Source organism: Pseudorca crassidens, chromosome 2, assembly GCF_039906515.1.
Source record: "Pseudorca crassidens isolate mPseCra1 chromosome 2, mPseCra1.hap1, whole genome shotgun sequence".
Lineage (NCBI taxonomy): Eukaryota > Metazoa > Chordata > Mammalia > Artiodactyla > Delphinidae > Pseudorca > Pseudorca crassidens.
The window spans coordinates 35192716-35215222 of NC_090297.1; the positions used below are offsets into that span (position 1 = coordinate 35192716).

General features: G+C 49.1%; 1 protein-coding gene and 1 long non-coding RNA gene across 3 annotated transcripts; one reads left to right on the forward strand and one right to left on the reverse strand.

The window, feature by feature from the left end:
* Positions 1-5677: 5677 nt before the first annotated feature.
* LOC137218627 (uncharacterized) lies at positions 5678-16739 on the reverse strand. Of its 2 annotated transcripts, XR_010940799.1 has the most exons (5): positions 15908-16739; positions 10376-10817; positions 7599-9149; positions 6671-6757; positions 5678-6009 (listed from the first exon to the last, which is right to left on the reverse strand). It is a non-coding gene; the product is annotated as an uncharacterized lncRNA (long non-coding RNA). The 2 variants fall into 2 exon arrangements; XR_010940798.1 differs by having other exon boundaries at positions 7599-10817.
* MPL (MPL proto-oncogene, thrombopoietin receptor) lies at positions 6453-19831 on the forward strand. Its single transcript, XM_067725811.1, has 12 exons — positions 6453-6531; positions 6685-6817; positions 7158-7336; positions 7853-8151; positions 8553-8715; positions 8972-9098; positions 13261-13442; positions 13605-13747; positions 15654-15813; positions 16007-16103; positions 18183-18270; positions 18485-19831. The coding sequence occupies exons 1-12, from the start codon at positions 6453-6455 to the stop codon at positions 18770-18772; spliced, it is 1938 nt and encodes a 645-aa protein (XP_067581912.1). The 3' UTR covers positions 18773-19831.
* The last annotated feature ends 2676 nt before the right edge of the window (positions 19832-22507 follow it).

Here is a 22507-nt window from a genome sequence, read left to right on the forward strand (position 1 = left end):
TATATCATAAAGATTTCACACTTTAATTGGGTGAATTGTATGGTATGTAAATTAAATTCCAATAAAGCTGTTAAAAAAGAGAGAGAGAATGAAGAAGTGATGGTGTGGTGGTGAGCTGGAAGAAATACTTAGGTGGAAGAATGGCCAGGGGTTGAATATGGGCGTGGAAGGAAAGGCAAGGAGTCTAGGATTATTGCCACACTTCTGTTTAGATGACTGGGCTGCTGGAAGTGTCAGTCACTGAAAGAACAAAAACAGCTGCTATGTACATGGTGCTTAATTGCCAGGCACGGCCCAAGCGCGTGGCACATATTAATTCCTTTCATCTTCAACAACCCTATTAGGTAGCTACTATTATTATCATTCCCATTCTACAGAAGAGACAACAGGCTCAGAGAGGTTAAGTAACTTAGCCAGAGTCTGGCAGCTCATAAGTGGCCAGAGTTGGGGTTCAAATCGAGACATTCTGGATCCAGAATCCTTCTCGTAGCCACAGTGCTGTGGTGCTTCTCTGGCACAGGGGAAAGGGCCCGACTGGGGTATAATACCAGCTTGCAAATCCAACACCAATACTTTGATTGCATACTGCACGCCAGGTCCTGGGCTAAGGGCGGGCCCCAAGGGCATTCTCCCCCAACAGAAGAGCTCACACATCCACTGTGGCACCATAGGACCTAGGACGCCACTACAAACAAGGCAGAGAACTTCAGGCCAAAGCACCTAAACTCTCAGCCTCACCTGCCCCAGCCCTGTCTAGCTGCAGTCCTCACTGCCTCACTCGGCAGCTGTATTCCCACAGGGGACGACCTGGGTTGGGCAAGGGTTGGAACAAGAGACCTACTCAGCAGCACAAACTTGTTTCCAGGGAAATGATGGAAAAGGGAAGAGGGAAGGCCGAGGCACGCCTCTTGAAGCCTCATTTGGCTGGCGGCTGTGGGAAAGGCGAACCCAAGTGCTTTGTCCAAGAGGCCTCACTGCAGCCTGCCAGGACTGCAAAAACGGAACTCCCACCCGTCAGCCCTGAGTCATTCCCCTCTCGGCCCCAAGGAAGGGGTGATTTCCTGCCTGGCCCTCTGGGCAGCTCAAGCTCCTCCCACGGGCAATGCATCTCTTATCTCACCCCAGGCCCGCTCCCAGAGTCTGGCCGGAGTGGTCTGGTCCTCATGTTTCCTCAGCAGGAAACATGGATTCAGGGGTCGGAGAGAGCCCAGCAGGTCAGGAGGACAGAGGGCTTATCAAATTGGGTCCCCTGTAACTCTCGCTTGGGGTCGCTGCTGGGCACCTAGGGGCCCTTTTCCCATTTACTTGAATAAAACCTCTCCTGATGCCTGTTCTGAACCCAGCCTCATCCTGTGGGAGAGACTCTGGCCTGGTGTGGCCCTGTGCCAGGCACATAACGTTAAATAAATGAATAAAGTGGAGGAAACAGTAGTCCTAGTCAGAGGTGTTCATGTAGTAGTTATAAGAACAGGCTTTGGAGTCAGACAGACCTAAATTCAAATCTCAGTTCCCCTTAATAGTGACTTTGGACAACTCAGTTAATCCATCTCAGCCTGCGTCTTCTCTTCCGTAAGGTAAGAACAAGGGCACAAAACGGAGTCCTCGTGGGATGTAATGAGACAATGCATTTTGTTTTTTTTTTTTTTTTTTTTGCGGTTCGCGGGCCTCTCAGCGTCCATGGCTCACGGGTCCAGCCGCTCCGCGGCATGTGGGATCTTCCCGGACCGGGGCACGAACCCCTGTGCCCTGCACCGGCAGGCGGACCCTCAACCACTGCGCCACCAGGGAAGCCCAGCAAGTGCTCTTTAATGGTAGCTGGTGGGACAGGGAATCAGGGAGGAAGAGGCTGGCCCACTCCCACCCGACTTTTACCCCAGGATGAGTGAGCTAAGATGACAGTCCCCTCTTGGCAGGGTTCACATCTTGTCTCGCTGAGAGGGAGGTGTGCACAGATGTTTATGTATAAAAGCACCCTCACAGGGGCACAAAATCCTGGGGGGACTCAGAGGAAAGAAAGATTGTGTGTGTGTAACCCAAATGTCCTCAAGGCTTGCAACGCTTTGGTGTCACCTTTTCCCTTTACATCCAATGAGAATAGCCCAGTCCCTATTCCGATCCTCTGGGAAGTCCATGCCCTCATCTATTCTGACTAGGACTCTAGTACATCCTCATGATCACCCCTCAGTCTGAATTCCTGCTCTTGCTAAATTCTTGGTCACTGGATTGCTCACTTTCTGTGGCTGCCATCCTCTCTTGACTCCACAGGTATCATTACCTTTCTCCCTTTGTTCGTAAAACACCGTGAATATAGGGTTTTGCTACAGAAGGCCTCTACTGAGTGTTTGGGGATGCTTTAGGGAAGCTAAGCTTTCACAGAATAGGAAGTAAACTTAAAACTGAGTATTAAGCATCACTGTTCTGAAATTTTCCTCCAACAGTCCTTCTACTGGAATTTCTCACTGGTGAAGATTTCTTTCCCTCAGGCTGCTATCTTTCACTTGCTAGCTCTCCTCCTTTTTTCTCTGGAGTTACCACAATACACTCCAAAATTCTCATTAATTTCATATTTGGCAAATTCAGCTCTCTAACTCCTTCCTATGCCCAAAGTGTCACCAGGTTGCTTCTGGTCACAAAACAGTTACAAGGCCTCTGAAAGGAATGTGAAATTGCATTTTTCTTTTTAAGTTAGGCTTTTTTCCCCATTACATATAGTTGGGGGATAAGAGTCCCAAGAAGTAATGACTTGAATCACAAAGACAGCTCCAACAGGCTGAGAGTTTGGAGGGTTCTGTGCTTGGGGAAGCAAGGAAGCAGGGCCTGTGGCAGGGTTTGGGAAAGAGTGAAGGGAGCATCATGAGGGAGAGAGTCCAGGAACAGGAAGATGAGAGGTTTAAGGACTTTAGTTCTAGCATCGAGAGATGAACCTTGGTCCAAACGATCACAAAAGGATTTTAAGCAGGGAAAGAATAAAAGCAAATTCGGGCTTCAGAAAAAGTACTGAATAAGGAGAGACCATTTGTCAACTATGGGAATAGCAAATATAACACTGAAAAAGGTGTGGGGAAACCACAGTGCTCTGACACACTGCTCCAGGCGTCAATGGAACAATGGTTCTGGAGAGAAGCTTGGCAACGCTGGGAAAGAGACGGGGAGAGGGAGAAACCAAGTGCCCAGAGCTACCTCTCCCTGGCTTTCTGACTGGAAGAAAATGACAGATGTTGGGAAATCTGGGAAAATTGGGAGGGAGAGGGCAAGGGCACAGGCATGGACCCCTGAGAGCCCGATTCTCTTCCCACTCACTGTTCAGGGATATCACATTAGTAGCTTGAAATTGGCCGTGTGGGAGTATTTATACCACAAAGAGCAGCAAATGCTACCCAACGGGCTCCCATCCCCCAGCCCCAGAGAGCAGTCCAACAGCACACTACGGCCTGAGCCAGTCCGCACCCAGCAACCCCTTGAGTTCTCTCAGCAGCAGCTGCACAGAGATCAAATACAGACTTTGATACGCCAGGGCTTTGGCCTTATATCCAAACAGAAAAGCCTAGGCCTGCTGACCTGGGCTGGACCCATTGGCCCCTGACCGGAGAGTAGCAGATCTAAGTGATCTCCTTTCACCTAGGGCTATTCCAGTCTCTGTTTAATACTCTAAAAAAGCAAAGGATTGGGGAAGGCATCTCTTTCCAGCTGTGTGGAAGCAGAAAAAAATGGCAAAATGACAGGGACAGGTAGTTGGTCGTCCTTCCACGCAGAAGCAGAAAGGCCCCAACTCAACTCTCTGATGGTAGTAAACCAGCCCCTTGACTTGTGGGCCCTCACCCCTAAAAACTATTATGCTGCCTCCCTGTGAAGGTCATAGGACTTGGTAAGACCTGGATGCAGGCGTAGAGGGAGAATGAAAATTTGAGGATAACGCCCAGGTCGCCTATGGTGAGATGCAAACATAGGAAGGGAAGATCCGATAGGCTGCATGGGAGGTAGGAATAGCTCTGTTTGGGACACGGTGAGCTTGAAGTGCCCATGGAGCAACAACTCAAGATGTCTAATAAGTAAGTGAGAACTTGAAGTTCAAAAGAGTGATAAAACCTTGAGAGTTACTGGTATATAGATGGAACTGAAGCCGTGAGACCACTCGGGGAATATGAAGGGGGAAACAAGGACATCTGGGGAACACCAACATTTAAGAGAAAGAGCAAAGAGAGAGAGAAACTGGGAGGGAACATTACAGAAGCAGGAGGAAACCAGGAGAAGGTGACACATTGCAGAACACAAGGAAGGAGGAGAGTATCAGCTGCAGAAAGGTTGAGCATGAGAAGGATTAAGATGAGAGACACAGTGAGGTTATTGCGGCTGGTGGAGATGGGATCTAAGTAGGCAGGGGCCAGATCAGGCAGGACCTTGTGTGCCTCTAGGAGGTGTCTGGATTTTATTCTAAGTGCAGTAGGAAACCGTTAGGGGTTTTCAGCAGGGGAGTGAAGAAATCTGATTTGCATTTTAAACATCTCACTCCCGTTCTGTGGAGGATCTGCCGGAGGGGTTAAGAGTGGAGTTAGTTAGGAAGTTACTCAGTGATCCAGACTTGGACGGACTAGGATGGTAGCAGTGGAGGTGGTGCAAGTTCAGGGTGCATTTTGAAAGACTATCTGGCAGGACTTGCTAATGAATTGAATGTAGGGTAAGAGGAAGACAGGAATCAAGGAGCACTGAGGTTTCTGGTTTGATCAACTGAGTAGATGGTAGTGCCACTTACAGTGTGGGTAAGACTAGAGGAAACAAAACAGGTTTAGGGGTGGGAACCAGAATCAAGAGTTTTACTTTGGCCATCGTTAAGTATAAGATGCCCATTAGACACATAAGCAGAGATGCCAAGTAGGCAGTTGGTGATCCAGATCTGGACCCCAGGAGGGGGAGTCGCAGCTAGAGATATTTTGAAGCCATCAGCACATACACAGCATCAAAGCCATGGGACTGCATGAACATTAGAGTTGTTTCCCCTCTCACTTGACCCGGCAGAGGTTGGGTGGCCCTTGATTGGGGTCTGGGAGAGGCGTCCAAAGTCACCCCCGTTGGGCAAAGGAAGCTGGTCCTTGGAACTTGAGAACTGAACAGGAATCGGGACAAACCTAGCCTCAGGGACTTCTTGCAGAGAAATGGTGCGAGAGAAGCTAAGACTTCACAGGGGAGCTGTAGGTTTCCATGTCCCTCCTCCTACCCCTTCCCACAATTCTCTGTTAGTAGCATTAATTCAGGAGGAAGAGAGAAAAATGATATTGAGGATACTAACTCTGTAAAGCCAGGAAGGGGCGCCCCAGCTGAAGCCAGAGGGGCTAAATGTGGGAGTTAATATGGTCTACACTGGCCCCATGCCCTGCAAGAGTCAAAGCTCCTGAGAATCGGCATAAAAGCTACCAGTCAGAGCAGTCCCAGGAGGGGGCCTGGGCTACAGAGAAGGGATCACACCCACTCTTCCGCTACTAATGTGAAGATGAGCTCAAGCTGGAGGACTGAGACCAACCACCCCTTGATTCTGAGCCAACCTGATAAAAGTGCCAAAGACCAGAGCGTCTCAAGCTTTAATATGTATTCGCATCATCTGGGAATTTGGAGAGAGTGCAGATTCTGTTTTAGAAGGTCTGGGGCGGGGCCCAAGAGTCTGCATTTGTAAGACACTCCCAGGGAATGCTCTTGCTGCTGATCCATGGACCACACTTTGAGTAGCAAAGGATGAAAGGCAGCTGTGGAGGGTCCCCACAATGGAGGCTGTTGTGTAGTTCCCAGGAGAACGTGTTTATTTGTGCACAAAGTGACAGAACCTATTAGAGTGGAAAGAGCCACCATTTTGTCACAGTTGCAAGGCAGACAGTCGTTTCTTGGCAAATTACACCTTCCAGCGGCACTGGTATGGTTGTCAAGCACTTGGGTTCTGAAGCTTGATGTCCTGAGCTTTACCTCTTAGGAGGTGTGTCATCTTAGGCAAGTCTTTATTTGCATCTCAGTTTCCTCATCACTCTAATGGAAATAATAAGACTATTGTGAGGGTTAGCTGAGTCAGTAGATATAAAGTGCTTAACACATGGCAGCACTGTAAGTAGCACTCAGTGAATGTTGCTCTCCATGCTCATGATACACCCTTCCACAGCAGTGAACGTGGACACACATAGAGGCTTACTCTGCTTTTGGTACATGGTCAAAAAAATGTAACCCCCCCATCTCCCTCCCACCAAAGGTCTGTATCCTCTCTTTCAAATTCTTCCTACCCTCCTGCCCACTCCCACACCCCCTCCCCTGGCCCCCGGCCCCAGTGTGGTCTGGATGGGCCCCACAGGGGCAGGGACAGGGACAGGACGTGGGGCTGTATCTGACAGGAACCTGAGGGGCTGGCCCGGGAGGGGATTGGGGCCCGGCTTCCTGCAGGGAGGATGGGCTAAGGCAGGCACACAGTGCCGGAGAAGATGCCCTCCTGGGCCCTCTTGGTGGTCATCTCCTGCCTCCTCCCGGCCCCCCAAAACCTGGCACAAGTCACCAGCCAAGGTGAGGTATGTGGAGGGTGGAGATCACCTACACCCAGGAAGAGGGAGCCCTGGGAGGGGGATGTGCAAAGTAGGAGGCTCCCATTGGTCCCCGACTCTTGCCCACAAACACACCAGGGAGGACCCAGAGCCCAACTCACCAGCTATTCCTCAGATGCCTCCTTGCTGGCCTCGGACTCAGAGTCCCTGAACTGTTTCTCCCGAACATTTGAGGACCTCACTTGCTTCTGGGATGAGGAAGAAGCAGCGCCCAGTGAAATATATCAGCTGCTGTATGCCTACCCAGGGTATGTGCTGCATCATATATATCATATATATGTACCATGTATGTACCACTCCCCTGTATCTGTCCTGTACATACCACAGCTGAGCCCCATTCCAGTAGCTTCCCTGCCTTTGGCGCTGTCAGAGGACTCCTCCAAGTACGTGCCCTAAGTAGCCACTTAATGAACAGATGTGCTTTGGGTACACCCAGCTCACACCCTCTACGTAACCCCTAATCCCACCCAGGCACTGAGAAGAAAAATGGCAGTATTGGAAATAGAACTTGGGTTTGGGCCCAGACCTGGGTCCTCAGGGCTGAACAGGTGGCCGTGTAGGTAGGACGGACTTCTCCTGTGCCCACAGGGAGAAGCCCCGTGCCTGCCCCCTGAGTTCCCAGCGTGTGCTGCCCTTTGGAACCCGGTACGTGTGCCAGTTTCCAGCCCAGGATGAAGTGCGCCTCTTCTCTCAACTGCACCTCTGGGTGAAGAACGTGTTTCTGAACCAGAATCTGACCCAGCGGGTGCTCTCTGTGGATAGTGTGGGTACGAACCATCCTCCTGTCATCCTGGCCCCCCCGTTTGCTGCCCTCAGGCCAGCTCCTAGAATCAGACTGAGCTGTGCTCTTTCAAGACGATGTGGATGTCCCCCCACTACCAGACCCCCAGAGGCACCTCAAGACCCCTTTCTCATTCCTCTTAGCCTCAGCATCCAGAGCTAGACTTCATTTCACACCAGAGACACCCTGACTTTCCCATCATTAACCTATTCATTGACTCACTCATTCATCAGTTACAGAATACCTACCATGTGCCAGGCACTGTGCTAGGTGGAAAGGATGCACAGATGAAGAGAGGTCCCTGCTCTTGAGGAGCACCGAGCCTAACAAACGTGCAACGAGGTCACTGTTCTGAGGACAGGAGAACAGGATAAGGAGCCTCCCTGCCCTGCCCCCGGGGCTGCCCTCAATCCAGCCTCCAGCATCCCCTCTCCACAGTCCGTGGGTTGAGCTGTAGACTGTGGCCCCCAAAGAGTTCTCACGTGCCCTGTCTCACCTTCAGGCCTGCCAGGTCCCCCCAGCCTCATCAAGGCCATGGGAGGGAGCCAGCCAGGGGAACTTCAGATCAGCTGGGAGGTCCCAGCTCCCGAAATCAGTGAATTTCTGAGGCACGAACTCCGCTATGGCCCCAAGGATCCAAGGAACTCCACGGGTCCCACAGTCACACTGCTGCTGTCCACAGAAACCTGCTGCCCAGCTCTGCGGAGACCAAACCTAGCCCCAGCTCCGGACGAGTCTCCGTGTGCTCAGCCCGTGATGCCCCAACAGGATGTACCAGAGCAGACCCCCACAACTAGAGAAGTATCCTGGCCTTCTTCTGCTCCACCTCCCGATCTCCTGCCCACAATTCTGCCCCCAAGAAAGGATAGGCCATACTTCGGGGATTCCAGACTGGGTTGGTCCTTAGAGAGTTAGTATAGGCTCTGATTAGGAGCCATGTCTATTTCGGGATCTCCCACTTTGGGTCATTCATACCAACAAGACTGAGAGCTTCAGGCCTCCAGGTTAATGGGGATTTCCCTAAAAAGCCCTGAACTCCACCCGAAACCCACTGACCTGGCTCCCAGCCTGTGTGCATATCTATCCGGTGAAGAACTGAGTGTCTCTCCACAGGCATGTTGTGGGGCTTCAGATATAAGAGGTGGAGGCTCTCTCGGCTGAGAGGCAGACCTAGATTCTGAGGCTGGGATTCTTCTCCCAAGGCTCCATCTCTGACAGTGAAGGGTGGAAGCTGCCTCCTCTCAGGGCTCCAGCCTGGGAACTCCTACTGGCTCCAGCTACGCAGCCAACCTGATGGGGTCTCCCTCCGTGGCTCTTGGGGATCTTGGTCCCTCCCTGTGACCGTGGACCTGCCTGGGGATGCAGGTGAGTCAACAAAGGAATGGGGAGATGGGGAGGAGATAGAAAAGATCTCTAGAGAGGCCTGGGCTGGATATGGAAGCTCTGCAAACCATGGTCCTTCCTGATGACCTCAAACTTGCCACTGGACAGAATGAACTATGTTCAGGGAGAAAAGACAGAATAGGAGTAAATGTTCCAAGTTACGTGTGTAAAGATGATCTGGACACCCTATAGAGTAGGAGCACGTGGGCTCTGATGGGACTTCCTTCTCTGACCCCAGTGGAAATTGGACTGCAATGCTTTACCTTGGACCTGAAGAATGTTACCTGTCAGTGGCAGCAACAGGACCATGCTAGCTCCCAAGGCTTCTTCTACCACAGCAGGGCATGGTGCTGCCCCAGAGACAGGTGAGAACTGAACTGTTGACTGAGCTTGATGTCATGGGAGAGAAGCACAACCTTGCAGAAAGAAGGGAGAGATTGTCCTGGTCCTCTTCACTCCCCTCCCTTGTCCGCCAAACCAAACAGCCTCCATGCTCTCATCCTCCAATGGGTATTGTATCTTTTCAACCTCTCTTCATACTCGCTGGGAATGCCTTGGTTTCATGCAGCTTTAATCATGTCACCTGGACCATTCCAGCAGCCTACATTCTCATCTACCCCCGATTTACCCCCCATGCTGCTGACAGACTGGCTTTTGTTAAACTCAAACTTTGCATGGCCTTTCCCTACTCAAATATGCACTGCAGCTTTTCACTATCTATCAGATCCAATCAAAACTTCGCCTGGCCTTCAAGAATTTCCACCAAACACCTCACTGACCTGTTACTTCCTTCATATCAAGTATATAACCGAGTCTTACTGATTTTACCTGTTAAACATCTCTAGAATCTGCCCACTTTTCTTCTTCACTGCCATCATCCTAGTACAAGCCATCATCATCTCTCACTTAGGCTATTGAGAAGTCTTATTAACTGATCACTTCTTGGATCCTCCAAAACATTCTCCACACAGGAGCTGGAGTGATTTTTTAAAAGTGCAAAAAATAGGGACTGCCCTGGCGGTCCAGTGGTTAAGACTTCGCCTTCCAATGTAGGGGGTGCGGGTTCGATCCCTGGTCGGGGAGCTAAGATCCCACATGCCTCGCGGCCAAAAAAACCAAAACATAAAACAGAAGCAGTATTGTAACAAATTCAATAAAGACTTTAAAAACGGCCCACATCAAATCTTTAAAAATAAATAAAGAAATAAAAGTGCAAAAATAAATACAACATCCTCTGCTTAAAACTCTTCCAAGGTCCACAGCTTCCATTGATCTTAGGACAAAGAAGAGAACACTACTGTGACCGTGTAAAGTTCTAAAAGGCTCAGCCCCTACCAATGCCTTCAGTTTCATCTTATGCTATGCTGCCTTTTGTGCTCTGTGCTCCAGTACTGGCCTATTTTGTTCCCCCTACCTGCCATGTCCCCTCCTGCCTCTGGATCTTTGCACATGCTGTTTACCCAACTCTCCTATCTTTACTTAACCTTTATTTATCCTTCAGATCTCAACTCAAATGTCACCTCCTCAGGGAGCCCTCCCCTGACCTTCCTCCTTAGGTCCAATGGCACTATTATACATCCTTGTTGTACCACGTACCTCTCCTTCTTAAATACTTATAATAGTTACAATTTTACATTGATACCTCACATAGTTTTTTTCTTTTGGCTGCGTTGGGTCTTCGTTGCTGTGCGCAGGCTTTCTCTAGTTGCGGTGAGTGGGGGCTACTCTTTGTTGCAGTACGAGGGCTTCTCATTGCAGTGGCTTCTCTTGTTGCAGAGCACGGGCTCTAGGCGCGCGGGCTTCAGTAGTTGCGGCACGTGGGCTCAGTAGTTGTGGCTCGTGGGCTTAGTTACTCCGCTGCATGTGGGATCTTCCTGGACCAGGGATCGAACACGTGTCCCCTGCATTGGCAGGCAGATTCTTAACCACTGTGCCATCAGGGAAGTTCCATGGTTATTTGATTGATGACAAAATTCTGTCTCAGAGTTCCAGTTGAGAAAGGCTGATCTTGACTATACATGATCCATGAGGGCAAAGTCAGTGTCTGCTTTTACTCACCAATATGTTCTCAACTCACACGGTGCCTGGAATACAGTAGATGCTCAGTAAAAAAAAATTGTTGAATGAATGAATAATGAAAAAACCCACTATTAACAGTTTTAATGTATTCTTCCAGATTTTACATGCATTTACATATGTCTATACACAATATTCAATTTTCAATATAAATTGGATCACATTATATGTATGATTTAGTAACTTACTTTTTTACTTAAAAATATGTCTTGGAGATCATTACAAAAAGATGTAACGCATTCTTTTTAATAACTGCACAGATTTCCACAGTATGGAGGGGCCATGAATGGATCAAAAGGTGGCAAAACCGAATTCACATATTCCCTACCAAAACCTGCTCCTCCTCTTCTTGTCCATCCTGCTATCAAATCAGTTTTCCACCCTGAACCTCTGCCATTTCTACACCCTCCATATCCAATCAGAAACGCTTGTCATTTCTACCTGTACAGTATCCCTTGAATCCATCTATTTCCCTCTACCCCAACTACCACAACCCTACTTTCAGATCCTCATAACTTTGCATGTAAAATACCATAACATTGTCCTAATAAATTTCTCTGCTTCTAGTGCACCCTCACAAGTCCTCTCTTACAAACTGCAGTTAGAGTGACTTTCCTAAAGTACAAAGCTAACGACGACAATTCCTGTTTAAAATCTTTAAACGTCTCCATCATTACTGCAAGATTAAGTTTACGCTCCTTAGAAAGGCAATAAGGCCATCCATGACCTTGGTCTGCTCACATTTACCACTCGCCACCAGACCCTCTATGCTAAAAGCATTCTGCACCACTTAGAATTCCCCCAGAGTACCATATCTCTTATCTGTGCACAAGCATGTGCCTGGGCTGTCTGTCTGTCCCCTTTGCCTGTCCTGTTTCGAGTCCAGGACTCAGTCTAAGCACCGCCTTGCACGGGAACTATCCTCTGACCCTCCCCATCTGGGTTAGATGATCCTCCTTGATATTCCCAAGCCAGCCCGTGCACATCACAGAAAAATATCATCTGTTTGTTTTTCTACCTTTCCCATTGAAATGACAGGTCCTTGAAAATTATTACTCTGTGTATTCATAGGGCCTATCACAGTGCCTGGCACATAGTATCAATTATTTGTTGAATAAATTAGTAAACATAAAAAAATATAAAACGATAAATAATTTTAGTAATAGCTAGTCATTTAGGGGTTATAATCAGGAAGGAGGCAGGATTTATTTGTTCAATAAACAATTATCGAAGGCGACTATGTTCCAGGCACTGGGGATAGAGTGACAAAACAGAAAAGCTTCTGGCATTGTTGGGGCTTCCATTTTAGTCGGGAGAAGGGAAGAGGGGGTGAGAAACAAGTAAAGAAATAAAGGAACAAGGTTATATGATAGAGTCTAAGTGGGAGGGTGGGGGAGGGGTGCTAATTTCACCTGAGTGGTCGGAGAAAGCCTTGCCAAGGACGTGACAGGTGAGCTGAGACCCAAGTGGCAAGAAGAAGTGAGTCACGTGAGATCTAGAGGCAGGGCAACCCAGGACAAGGTGAGCTGCAAAGACAGGTCATCTGGTATATCTGCTGCACAGAGAGAAGGCCTGTGTGCATGAAGGGTGGTAAACTGGTGTGAGAATTGTAGGAGATGAGAATGGGGAGGGAGGGAGGAACTCAACCGTATGGAGTCCTATAGGCTCTGGTATGGAGTTTGGATTTTATTCCAAGGGGGATGGGGAGTCATTGAAGGATTTTAAGCAAAAGAGTGACATGATATGATTTACATTTCAAAAAGATGTTTCTTTGTGCAATTAAAAAGAAGTAAGAGTGGAAGCAGGATCACCAGTTAGAAATTTGCCTTAATCCAGGCAATGGATAATGGTTCATCTAATGCAGCTGCGGTAAAGATCAAAATAAATGGACAGATGTGTCAGATATTCTGGACATTATCAGATCAACACTTTGGATCTTGTTGCTGTGTGGAGAGTAAACTGAAGGGAGTGGCAGAAAAGCTAGTTAGGAGGCTGTTGTAATAATCTATTAATAAAATAACATTTAGAGGTGACTAAGAGGGCCGCCTGATGAGAACAGTTTAAAAACATGTTTTCCTCCAGAAAGATGAAAGCTCTTTAATCTCTGAAATAATAACATTCAAAGTAGGCATTATTAACCCATTTCACAAATGAGGAAACTGAGGCAGAGATAAATCAAGTAATTTGCCCAGAGTTATACACCAATAAGCCAAGACCCAAACTCTATAGCCCATATGCTATTTTCCTATCTCATCTAGCTCTTTTCTCAAGAAGAGGCTGGACACCAAAACAAACCTCAGAAAACCAAACATTATGACACGGGAGAGAAAGCCCTGTAGGCCCATCCAAAGAACAAGTTAGATTATAATCCAGTCCCCTGTGGGATGGGGGATATGAGGATTAGTCTCTGAGGCAAGCCTGATTCAATGACTCTATGGGACTGATTCGTAGGGACCCCGTCTGGGAGAAGTGTGAAGAGCAGAAGAAAAATCCAGGATCACAGCCCTCCCAGTTCTCCCGCTGCCACTTCAAGTCACGAAATGACAGTGCTATTCACATCCTTGTGGAGGTGACCACAGCCCAGGGTGCCATTCACAGCTACCTGGGCTCCCCTTTCTGGATCCATCAGGCTGGTAAGAACTTTCTCCCCTTCTCCTCCCACGTAGTTCCCACCTCTACCATATCTGACCCCATGCCCAGGATCACCAACTCTGATACTTCTGACCCGTGGCCCTGGTGACATGATGTCTCATGCACAGAAGGGCTTAGGCCAGTCCCTGCTGATGTCCCTGTAGTGCTCATTCCCACTCCAAACTTACACTGGAGGGAGGTCTCCAGCGGGCAGCTGGAACTGGAATGGCAGCACCCATCACCCTGGGCAGCACAAGAGACCTGCTATCAGCTCCGATACACAGGAGAAGGCCGTCAGGACTGGAAGGTACAGTCAAGGAACAAATGCCCCCAGACCTCATAATCAGGGTATCCCTGACTTTCACTGTATCTGTTATCAGGAGTGAAGGTGTCTGTGTATTCACATCTGAGCTTGTTTATCTATGTTTTATCTGATTCAGCTGGTATCTTAATCTCTCTTTGGCATCTGACATGCTGACTACTCCTATTTAAAATTTTCTCCTTCCTTTGCTTTTGGGATATCAGTCTCTCCTGATTCTCGTACCACCTCTCTGACTGAACCTCCTCGCTCTTTTCCTGGCTCCTCCTTTCTACACTTCCTTAATAGGTTGTGCTTCCAACAGTCCCATCCTAGACTCTTTTCTCCTCTAGATAAATATATATGCTCTCCCTAAGTGAGTGCTTCAACTCTGTGGTTTCAATGACTATACGTTAACCATCCCAAACTTATCATTCCAACACCCATATGAAAAGGAACTTCTATACCATAGGTGAATTACGTAAATTTTTGAAGTCTCAATTTCCTCACTGGTGAAATGGGGATAAAGCTATGTACTTTCCAGAGTTACAGTAAAAATTAAATATATAAATATTTAGCATACTGTCTGGCAGATAGAAGGTGCTCAATATTCATTAAATATTAGTTTCTTTCTTTACTTTTATTCTCATTCACCACATGTATATACAACTTCTTACCAGACAGCTCTATCTAAAAGCCCCCAGGGCATTTCAGACTCAGTATATCCAAAACTGAACTCATCTTCTTCCCCAAACTTATTTTACTTTTTTACTGAAGTATAAGTTACATAAAGTAACACAAATCTTAAATATACCACTGATTAATTTGTACATGTGTATACAGCCATGTAACCATTACCCAGATCAAGACAGAGATTACTTCTAGCACCCCAGAAGCGTCTCACGCCCGCAGGTCACATACGCACACCCTCCAAGGAAACCACTACTCTGACATTACCACTCATAATTTCTGACTGTTGTTGAACTAATAAAATAGAACCATACAGCATTTCTTCCTCAGACTTACCTCTCCTGTTCCTTGTCTCTGACAGTGGCACCAACACTTACCCAGTTACCCGAGTCTGGAATTATCTTTGACTCTTCTCCCTTTTCCCTTCCCTCTATTTATCAACAAATTAGTTGAGTTTATTGTACTAATAGGTCTCATGTCCCTACTACCACTGGCTTAACCTCACCTTTGACCATCCAGCCGGCCCATGCATGCTCTTAGTACACAGAACACTCTGTAACCTCCAATCAAGCAACAGGCAGCATTACACTCTTCTTGGTGCTCCCGTGGTACCTTACTTATATCATTATTATTGCACTAATTATTTCTTGTAACTATTTACTTGTTTGGGTGTCTTACTCTTCATGTTTGCTAACTGATCAAGTTAATAATGTCTCCCTGCTTGTACACACGATTCTTGTTCCCTGTGCTTGGAATCTCTCCTCGTACCCCCAGCACCTAGCACAGTGCTGGCATCCTCTACTCAGAGGATGTTATTTGTGGCCTGGTCTACGTGGCTCCGAGTATCTGAGCGTGTCCGGGGTTTCCATCGGCCGACCTGGTCTGGTGCGTGCCTGGTTACTGTGTGTGTACCAGATCTCTGTCGGTTTATCGTATGTATATGTGTCAGGATGAGTAGTACTCTGTGTAGATGAGTCTGTGTGACGGGGGTGTACCGCGCCAGGCTGGGCGAGGCCGCAGGCAGGGCGAGGCTCTCTGTCCTGGTGTTCTCTCCAGCCAGCTTCCGCCGGGATGACCGTTTTCTGCCAGCGAGGCTCTCTGGGGGAAATCCCCGGGGACTCAACGCGGTAGGATTTCGGTCAAACAGATGCCGAGTTCTAGAGGCCCCGACGCCGGCCCACCCGGACAGGGAGCCTGACCACCCGCCCGCTTCTCCTCTGCGCAGGTGCTGGAGCCGCCTCTCGGGGCCCAGGGAGAGACCTTAGAGCTGCGCCCGCGCTCCCGCTACCGTGTACAGCTGCGCGCCAGGCTCCACGGCCCCACCTTCCATGGGCCCTGGAGCGCCTGGTCCGACCCAGTAAGGGTGGAAACCGCCTCCGAAACCGGTGAGGGCCGAGCCAGAGCAAAGGCAGTCGGCGCCTGCGCAAGCGGAGGGGCGCTGGCGCAGCGAGGGGCGGGGCCGCGGCTGAGCCGACTTACCCGGCGCCCCGGGGCGGCGACGGGTGGGGCCTGGCGGACCGGGGAGGGGGGCTCCTGCCAGGCGTGGCCCCCCGAGATCTGACTGCTTTTCTCCATTAGCCTGGATCTTTTTGGTGACCGCTCTGCTCCTGGTGCTGGGCGTCAGCGCCCTCCTGGGCCTGCTGCTGCTGAGGTGGCAGTTTCCTGCGCACTACAGGTACCGCTCCGGTCAGGCGGGAGACGGGGCCGTGGTCCGGGCGAGGCCAGCGGCCTCTAAGGAAGCATCCCCGCGTCACTCTATGTCACCCGCTCTCCGCACAGTCCCACATCCACACCTGTGGCGTCAGCTGCTCCCAGCGCGTCTTCCCCGGGAGTCGCACTGCCTCCTTACACTCTAACATGCCCACTATACGGGACACCCCAAACAGGCCCACCTTGTGACTCCTCATCTCAGTAACAAGGCTACTGTCCCCCTGTCACCCAAGCCGGAACACTTAGGCGCCACCGTCGCCCTTATCCAGTCTGGTCTGGTCATTCCACCTCCTAAAGCTCGCTCAAACAATAGCCCTCTTTCTCTAGCGGTACAGGCACTACCTGACTCCCCAAAACGGAGCCCCTTCTCCCTCCAGTCTAGCCTCACGCAGCCATCAGAATAATCTTTCTAAAACTGCACACGTGAACTTGTCACTCCGCCTCCTTAAGTCACATTATTAGCGCCCCAGGATAAAGTCCAGACGCTAGAATGACAAGGAAGGCTGTGCAAAATCTGGCCCCTGCCAGGATTTCCACCCTCCCACCATGTGCATCAGCCTTGCCAGACTGTTGGTGATTTCCTCCCCAAGTCAAGAGATTCTACTTCTCAGTGCCTTTGCACATAATGTCCCGTCTGCCAGGAATATCCTCCCTGGATGACTAATACCCATTTATCTATAAATAACTTTCTTCCCCAACTCCTAGGAAACCTTTCCTGACCTTCCCCTATTGGCTACTTTCTTTGTGCCCCAATGCAGACTTCTTCCATAGTACCAGAAGCATTTTACTGCATTCATTTCTTTATCTGTCTTCCCTATGCTTTACTTGGTCATCCTTAAATCGATAGCACAGGGCCTGCTAAATAGCACACACTTAAATAAATGTTATTAATGAATGACTTGTTTGTGTGGGGAGACTAAGGCTGAGGAGAAATGTCATTGGAAGTTATAAACATGAAGGACAGAATCCATACCACCTCAGTCCTTCAGTTGGTAACATCTCTCGATTCTTGAAGACTCAGCTCAGAAGGTAACTCCTGCACGTGGCCTCTTTAGATGACCCTAGGCTAGATTAGATGCCCCTCTTCTGTGCTGCATCTCTCCTTGAACATGTCTTTGAGCTTTTAATCCACTCATATGTATGAGCAGACCGCAATGCAGCCTCTATGCAAGTAGCCAGCTCCAACAAAAAAGTTGGGAGAGAGGAGGGAGGTGGTGCTGCTGAACCAGGCGTACTCAGTTCCTTTTCCCCAATTTACCAGATACATCACTCCTCCTTCCCTGGAGAGATACGAGTGAGGTCACAGAAGAGGCCTGAAATGTCGTTCAGCTAAAGTCCCTCCATGTGGAAATATGAGCCTAAGGAATTGGAGGTTCCCCCAACATACCTTAATCCACGTTCTTCCTGGAGAGACCACCTTCCCCAGTAACTTAATAAAAGCCCCATTGGTTCTCTCCATTCATTCATTCAACTAATTTCTTGAGGACCTATTATGAGCCAGACACTGTTCTATACCCTGGAGCTACAGGAGTGAGCAAACAGACAAACTCTTTGCTCTCATGGAGTTTACATTCTCGTATATGTGATATATATAAGGATCTAATAAATACACAATAAGTCAAGTGCTATAAAGAAAAGTAAGCAGAGCAGGAGACAGAGAGTGATGGGGAAGGGAGGTGGTTCTATTTTAGGGCAGTCAGGGAAGGCCTCTCTGTCAGGACGACGTCTGAGCAGAAACCTAAATGAAGTGAGGGAACAAATCAAGTGTTCCAGGCAGAGGGAACAGGAAGTGCAAAGGCCCTGAGGCAGGAGTGTTTGAGGACACTCAAATCCCTTTTTTGAACCTCCGCACTGCTGAGTTCCCTCCACCACCAGAGGTTTCCTTTTCACCTATGCTCCACTACCTTACTTTACTGCCTTGACTACACTGTTACCTCTCCAAGCGTGCTCCCCCACCTCACTGCCTCCCCCCACGGCCCCCCCTCAGGGCTCCCCTCCTAACTCACTCCCACAACTCAGTCTCCTTCTCTTCCTTCTCCTCAAGGAGCCTGAGGCATGCCCTGTGGCCCTCAGTTCCAGACCTGCACCGGGTCCTAGGCCAGTACCTTAGGGATACTGCAGCCCTGAGTCCGGTGAGTGCACCCCTGCTCTCCACCACCCACCACCAGCCCTGTGCGGAGCTGGATCCTTGCCCTACCACACAACTTTTCCAAGGCCCTTGCCCACCAGCATACCATCCCTGGGCCCTACCTCCAGCCGAACCCTCCTTTCTACACAATCCAGGTCCTGCTCCCACAGGACCTGCTCTAATCCAGACCCCTTCCCCCCCTCTCCCATCTCTCCCAGCCCAAGGCTGCAGTCTCAGATGCCTGTGAGGAAGTGGAACCCAGCCTCCTTGAAATTGTACCCAGGTCCTCAGAGAAGACTCCCTTGCCCCTATGTTCCTCCCAGGCCCAGATGGATTACCGAGGATTGCAGCCTTCTTGCCTGGGGACCATGCCCCTGTCTGTGTGCCCACGCATGGCTGAGACAGGGTCCTACTGCACCACTCACATCGCCAACCATTCCTACTTACCACTCAGCTGCTGGCAGGCCCCTCGCTCCCAGTACCCTGGACAGATCCAAACCCTCTAGTCCTTCCTTCTGAACTTCCCTACCCACCCCATCCCAACACACAACCATCTCAGACCTCACGTCCTTCCCGGTTGTCTACCCTCCTAGCTGGGCTTCATAACACTGATCTTTCAGTACTGCTGCTGACATTAATCCAGGACAAGGCTCATTTGACTAAGCTTCTCTAAATTTCACCTCCTTTCTCTCTCCTCTTTAATGCCAAACTCCTTGAAAAGGAGTCTCCACTTCCTGACTCCCATTTGCTCCTCAGACTCCTTCAATTCATTCTCCTACTACCACTCTGCTAATGAAACTACTCAGGCAAAACTCACCTCAAATTTTTCTCATCACAAGATCCAATCATATTTTGTTAATTCTCAATCCATTTGATCCCTCTGTTGTCATTTGTCATGGTGACTACTCATTTCTCCTTTAAATTCTCTCCTCCATGGCTTGCATACATCACCATCTCTCCTGGCTCTGCTAGGGCCTCTCTGAGTATACTAATAGTTAAGCGCGTAAGCTCTGGAGTCAGAGCTGGGTTCAATTCCTGTCTTTCCCATTTGCTAGCTGTATGGCCTTGAGCAAGTAAAGTCTTTGAGCCTTAATTTTCTCATCTATAAAACAGGGATAATAACAGAACCCCATAGAGTTGTAAAGAGCATTTAGTGAGATAATCTAAGTAAAGCACAGTAACTAGGACATAGTAAGTGTTTGATATGTCTAAACTATGGTAATTATTCCTTCCTAATCTTATCCTGGAATCTCTTCCACTCCTTAATTACTGCAGTCCCTCAAGAGTCCATTCTTAACAGTCTCCAATCCCATCGGTTCTCATTGCCTTCCCTATATGCTGACCATTCCAAAGTTCTTATCTCCAGCCCAGACCTCTACTACAGCACCTGTAATGGTTTATGCAAGTAACCGTTTACATGTCTGTCTTCTGTTACTAGATTGTGAGCTCCTTGAGGGCAAGGGCTGTGATTTATTTGTCTTCCCTCAACCCCCACCCCCAGCACCTGGAGTAGTGCTTGGTGCATGGTAGCAGGCCTTCAATAAATGTTTTCTAAATGAAGGAAATCTTTCTGGACAATGCCGCCTTAACCCCATGCCTCTCATCCTCTCTGCCATTCACATGCAGCAGTAAATGTGCTTAGCCATTCTGATTATGGATTCCCCTGACCCATTCAAATTCTCAAGCAAACAGTATTTTTTGCTGACTCCAAATATACCCACTGTGTCAGTCAGGGTCTTGGCAGAAATAGATGACGCACTCAGTCTGGGTATCTGGATGAGAGTTTAATAAAGGGCATATTTATAAAGATGAGGCAGGATTTAGGAAAACCATCAAGGAATAGTGCAGTAACCCGGGGCTAACAACAGCTGGGAGCCGGTACCCACCGCACCCCACCCTGGGCATCGAGGGGTAACGGGAGAGAGTAGTTATGAGACAGGGAGAGAGTAGCTACAGAGAGGGCCGCCTGGCAGGAGCTGTGGCAGAGAGCTACAGCCAACCTGTGGGGATATGGCAGGGACGGAGCCAGGGGAACAAATAGCTCATGTCTGCCCTCCCCTTCCCCCAAACCTCACTCTCTGATCTCCTGATCTCCTCCATCTGCCCTTACAAAGTACTGCAAACCTGGTGGCTTAAACAACAGATGTTTATTATCTCTTAGTTCTGGAGGCTAGAAATTCAAGGTGTCAGCAAGGTTGGTTGCTCCTGAGAGCCGTGAGGAAGAATCTGTTCCATGCCTCTCCGCTAGCTTCTGGGGGTGTCCTGGCAATCTTCAGTGTTTGGATGGTAGAAGCATCACCGACACCTCTGCTTTCGTCTTCACATGGTACTCTCCCTGTGTGTGTCTGTGTCCAGACTCTTCCAGTTTACAAGGACGCCAGTCATACTGGATTAGGGCCCACCTAAATGACCTCAAGTCAACTAATTATACCTGGAGTGACCCTATTTCCAAGTAAGGTCACACTCTGAAGTACTGGGGCTTAAGTATGCAACGTATAAATTTTGGCGGGGAGAGACACAATTTAACCCATAACATCCTCCCGTTGGTGGAATACAAACAGAAACCAGAGCCCAAGGGAGTCCATTGACGCAGGCCATGTGAGTCAGCCTCACAGGGCACAGGGCAGAGTAGAGGATGAAGAGTGGACCTGGATGGGACAAATGGATGACATCCGGTATACTCACTTTCCATAATTCCTTCCCCAAGCCACGTTCAAGGCTCCAACTCTACTCCTAGGGACTCAAAACTAGGATTGAGATCCAAACCACTGAACCTCCCACCTTTCCACCGACTCAGCCATCATGTCCTGACCCCTTATACTTCCTAAATCCGGCCTCCTCTTCTCCATCTCCACTGAGCTATCACTACAGCCTCTACCTAATATCTCTGCCTCCAGTCTCTCCCCCTAAGTCCAACCTGTATGTTGCCTCCAGATTGATCTTCCTGTTCATCTCACTCCTTGCTCACTCCTTACCTCTAAATCTTTAGCTTGACCCTTCAGAACTGATCTCGTTCTCTTCTACTATTTCCCCGTGTGAGGATTAACGGTGTTAACACAATGCCATGCATATAGTAAACAGTCAGTGTTTACAGGGTTATCTTTTTTTTTTTTTTTTTTTTTTTGCGGTACGCAGGCCTCTCACTGTTGTGGCCTCTCCCGTTGCGGAGCACAGGCTCCGGACGCGCAGGCTCAGCGGCCATGGCTCACGGGCGCAGCCGCTCCTCGGCATGTGGGATCTTCCCGGACCGGCATGTGGGATCTTCCCGGACCGGCATGTGGGATCTTCCCGGACCGGGGCACAAACCCACGTCCCCTGCAGCGGCAGGCGGACTCTCAACCACTGCGCCACCAGGGAAGCCCAGGGTTATCTTTTTTTTTTTAATTAATTTTTAAATTAATTAATTTTTGGCTGCATTGGATCTTCGTTGCTGCGTGCGAGCTTTCTCTAGTTGTGGTGAGCGGGGGGCTACTCTTCGTTGCAGTGCGTGCATGGGCTTCTTATTGCGGAGCACAGGCTCTAGGCGTGTGGGCTTCAGTAGATGTGGCACGCGGGCTCAGTAGTTGTGGCTCACGGACTCTAGAGTGCAGGCTCAGTAGTTGTGACGCACGGGCTTTGTTGCTTTGCGGGCATGTGGGATCTTCCCGGACCAAGGATCAAACCCGTGTCCTCTGCATTGGCAGGCGGATTCTTAACCACTGAGCCACCAGGGGAGTCCCTACAGGGTTATCTTTATTTTTAACCCAACTGGTCTGTTCCACCCACTGAATATCACCTATATTTTATTCCCTCCATGTCCTCTGCTTCCCTACATTCAGGTCCTTCCGGTGGGAGTTCCCCAATCCAAGCAGCTCCTCAGCCTCTAATTATCTATCTCTAAAGCCTTGTTCTCCTTCCCTCCAGCCTAAGAGGAATTGATCTTTCTCCCCTAGACTGAAAAAGCTGCCTGTGTTTTCTATCCCCTTTCTTCCTGGGCAAGGTGCTTGTTCTACCCTCTTCCATCTCCTCTGGCTCTTCACCTTCAAAGATGCATAGGCATCTTGATGCTGGCATTCCCTCCAGCTCCCATGCACTACCCTCTTTTTCACTCCCAAATTTCTTATACAAGTAGCCCATGCTTGCTGCCTCCACATTCTCCCCACCCTTCTTTCTGCAACCCCTTCCAAACAGAACCCAAGCACCGCCTCACCTGATCCCTTTCTCTCCAAGGTCACCAAAGATTTGTTTCCCAATAGCCAACT

Coding starts and splice junctions, on each gene's coding strand:
- MPL (XM_067725811.1), top strand. CDS start 6,453: ATGCCCTCCTGGGCCCTCTTGGTGGTCATCTCCTGCCTCCTCCCGGCC. Junction 7,337..7,852: donor GCTCTCTGTGGATAGTGTGG/GTACGAACCATC, acceptor TCTCACCTTCAG/GCCTGCCAGGTCCCCCCAGC. Junction 9,099..13,260: donor TGGTGCTGCCCCAGAGACAG/GTGAGAACTGAA, acceptor ACTGATTCGTAG/GGACCCCGTCTGGGAGAAGT.